The sequence below is a fragment of the Micropterus dolomieu genome, unplaced genomic scaffold (assembly GCF_021292245.1).
Source record: "Micropterus dolomieu isolate WLL.071019.BEF.003 ecotype Adirondacks unplaced genomic scaffold, ASM2129224v1 contig_14600, whole genome shotgun sequence".
Classification (NCBI taxonomy): domain Eukaryota; kingdom Metazoa; phylum Chordata; class Actinopteri; order Centrarchiformes; family Centrarchidae; genus Micropterus; species Micropterus dolomieu.
Window position 1 is genome coordinate 1 of NW_025743586.1, and position 3532 is coordinate 3532.

The 3532-nt window shown below is 38.4% G+C and overlaps 1 protein-coding gene across 1 annotated transcript in view; it reads left to right on the forward strand.

Annotated features, from left to right (window-relative positions):
• Positions 1-351: 351 nt before the first annotated feature.
• The window catches only part of LOC123966941, a 6227-nt gene continuing 3046 nt past the window's right edge, over positions 352-3532 (forward strand). Inside the window, exons 1-2 of the mRNA XM_046043014.1 lie at positions 352-633; positions 849-991. Of these exons, the coding sequence (XP_045898970.1) occupies positions 624-633; positions 849-991 (153 nt within the window). The 5' untranslated portion in view covers positions 352-623. The remainder of the gene's footprint in view (positions 634-848; positions 992-3532) is intronic.

Sequence of the window (3532 nt, forward strand, 5' to 3'; positions counted from 1 at the left end):
TAAAAGTGGTCCAAAGTAACTTACCTTTGCATTCCATCTGAACTTAGTTCTCCTTGGTACTGCGTCTGTGCCGCGCAAGTATCTTTTGTAAGGTCCTAGACGTTTTGCCATTAATTCGCTTGTTGTGCACGGCTAAAAACATCTGCTGTTAACGTCAAACTGGACCGAGAGGTAGCCATATAAAAATGAGGTAACGTTAGCCAACTACAGAAGCAAGCTAAATCTCCCGCTTAATCCCAACATGCTTTTCGATGCAGTCGCGCACCTCTCGCGATAGCAGGCCGTGCGATCCGTTTGCGTCAAAGAGCTGTGGTTCACGCGCATCTCACCCGACGGTACAGCATCTTTGATGTTAACTAACGGTCGCGGTTGCCAAAAACAAACATAATTGTCAGTGATAACATTAATTATCCTCCACGATGGCATTTGCGATATATTATTTCAAGGACAAAACCGTGGAAGTTGGAAAAATTGATTGGATGAGTGTTGAAGTCCAGCAAAAATCTTCAAAAATGGTGACAGAGTGCCCCAAACTGGAGGATGAAGATGGATGGATAAATGTTAAGTGGAACAAAGGCAGAAAAAAGAAAGATGGTCCGGCCTTTTTTCCTGCTAAGGTGTAAATGCTCGGGGGTAAGTTTGCTAGCACTTAATCTGTCACCTAGCTTAATGTTAATGGTTAACTTCAAGGATTAGCATAACTGGGTTTGTTTTGTGTTTTTGGATACTAATAATTTAAAATTGTGGATAATGTTAATTTAATTATAGGCAGAGCTTAAAGACATAGCCCAAAGACCCAGTCGGGATTTTAATTTGCTCAGTGTAATTTACACAAACTCTTTTCACAGACAACTACAGTGACCTTTGCAAGAAGAGGGAGGAATTCATAAAGGGTGAAGACATCTGGAACCAAACACTCAAGAGGAAGACAAAGCCAAATAGTAGGTGGATGAAGGATGTGGAAGAGGAGGACGAAAGGCCAACAAAACAGGTAAGTTAAGTTAGTTTCCTTACTCAGTATTGATGTGAAGAAAACTTAAACTGAAAAGCAAAAGCATATTTAAATGTAATCAAGGTTTAGCATCTTAGTTTGCCATTTTTATGTCACTAATTACAAGTAATGCCATTTGTTTTTTTCACTTTTATGATTTCTTTATGGTAGATGCTTTATGATAGTTATGAAAGTTTGTAAATGTGGTAATATTTGATTTAATACTAGAAGTATTTCACCATTTCTGATAAATAAACATTTGTGATTCTTGTTTAACTGATATTTATTGATGGGGGGGTACATCATCACAACCTTTAAACCCTCAGAATTTAAACAATAATTAGCCAATATTAGCCTCAAATCTCTCTTTGTTTGTTTTTAGAATCACTGTTATTGCACATACATGCTATTCATAGTGTTCAAGTGATGTCACATTCCATGAAAAACGCTCCCTTGGAGAGCAAAACTGCCTGCCAACCAGGAAGCAAGTGATGCACTGTTACTATGAGTTTTTCACTTTTGCGTTGCCAAAATGCTGGATGGTTGTTGTACTTTCTGATGCACAAATCGAGGAAAACACAAGCCCGAGCTGTGTTAGGTGAGGGATTCCCCACAATGTAAACGAAAACATTACCGCAGTCGAGCGGCAGCAGGGACCTGGCGCTTTTTAACGATAGAAATATGGCAGCGGATGCTGGAACATGGATTGGAAGTGCCCAATACTTGCAGTTTGTGTTCGTAGCTTTCTTTTTGAGTTGAGTTAAGAGATGATCCAAATAAATGTAACTGCTTTTGCGGGGTCTCTAAGGGGGAGTCGCGACGTGAGCCGTTGTGTTGGTCTGTTGTTTTGCCCTCCAGGTACCGCAATTGATTGAAGACCTGAAGAAGGAGCTAGTTGCTAAGCGAGCATCAAAATAAAGCAACATGAAATATACCCACAATGAAAATAATAAAATATATTTCTTTCTATTTCCTCCTGATTACTTGGCAACCATCATCCTAATGTAATGGAGTTAAATGGGTACGTGTTTGTTGATTTCAAAGCAACCAAAGAATACCGGCCAGATAGAAAAATAAAAAAATCTTTGCATCACTAAAAGTCAAAGCCTGAAAATGGCAGTTTCGTACACTTAACTTAAAGACAGTGACATTAAAGATTGCCAGTCAATTTGGACCAACACCTTCATGTTGCCTAATGGGTGAACGCTGACAACATTCCCCCAGTATCCACCAAGTCATATAAATTGGAAGGTTTCCTTGGTTCATTAAATATTAGTGAAAGCCTTCGAAAAAAAGCACAAAATTGTCAAAAAATTTTCCTATTTTTTTTTTATTAAATATAATCAGATGGCATAAAAACTCTTAACATGTCTTATATTAATCTTGCTGAAACCTGCAGACAATCTAAGCTTTTGCACCCTGGTCTTATAATCATTTATATCTTCATTCTTTTAACAGAGCTTCCGGTAGTAGTAACAAAGTTGAAAGAAGTAATTGAAAAAGTCACACACCAGACCTCAACTTCTGCATCCAACTGGTCGACACCAACAGCATCTGTAGACTCACCAGCTTCTGCATGCGTTTCTCCTGAAGTGGTGTCTGATGATATGGTAACTAAATCTCATACATAGATATGTCACAGTCCATGTGTCAATATGTTGATTATAAAATTTGTCGGTAAATCTATAACGACTTGGCAGTGACTATACACATTACCTGGAAAATCTACATATTCAACTGTGTGGTAAATGTGCATGTTAACTGGTTATTATGTATTGCCTAACCAGACAAACCAAGGAGGTATTCCCACTTTTTCCACTGGAAAGGTTAATGTCAATGCAGACACTACACAGCCGTGTGGCAAGGTTCTCCCTTGCGTGGCACAGTAGCATTTTGCACTCTAATTCATGTTTTTTATTGGGAAATAAAACACCTCCCAGATTTCCCGTCTTGTCAGGGAATAATAACTTGGTTAATATGCAAACTGCAGTGTTGATGAATACATAGATTTCCCGGGGAATGTGTATGATTGTATTTTCATAACTTTGTTGTGTAAAAACAATGTTAGACCAGTTACAATCTAAGTGATCAGTCTGTTATTTTGCAGGTGTCTCTTGTGCCAGGCTCTGATGTCAAAGTCCCTAGACGAAAGCTTAACTGTCTGGGGACATCCATCGGTCGACAGTCTGGGGCACACAAAGACATGGAATCCAAGCCACAACTCGATAACACAAAACTTGAAGCTATAGTTGGTGAGTGCATTTAATTAAAGGAAAATTTCATTAAAAATAAATTCCTAAGCATTACTCATACAGTTCTTTTTACAAAATGACTGTAGTGTTCCATGTTGGAGGTGACGGTGGTTCAATTACTGTTACCTCCAACATGGAAAAAAATGATACCTTTCAAACATTATGTGAAAAGTCTCTAATCTCTAAAAGTAGAATCTGGGATCATCAGTTCAGATTTGTGAATGTGGCAAACAAATTATGCAAACAATGCACACAAAAAGCCCACTTTGATGATGCCCTAAAAACGCTT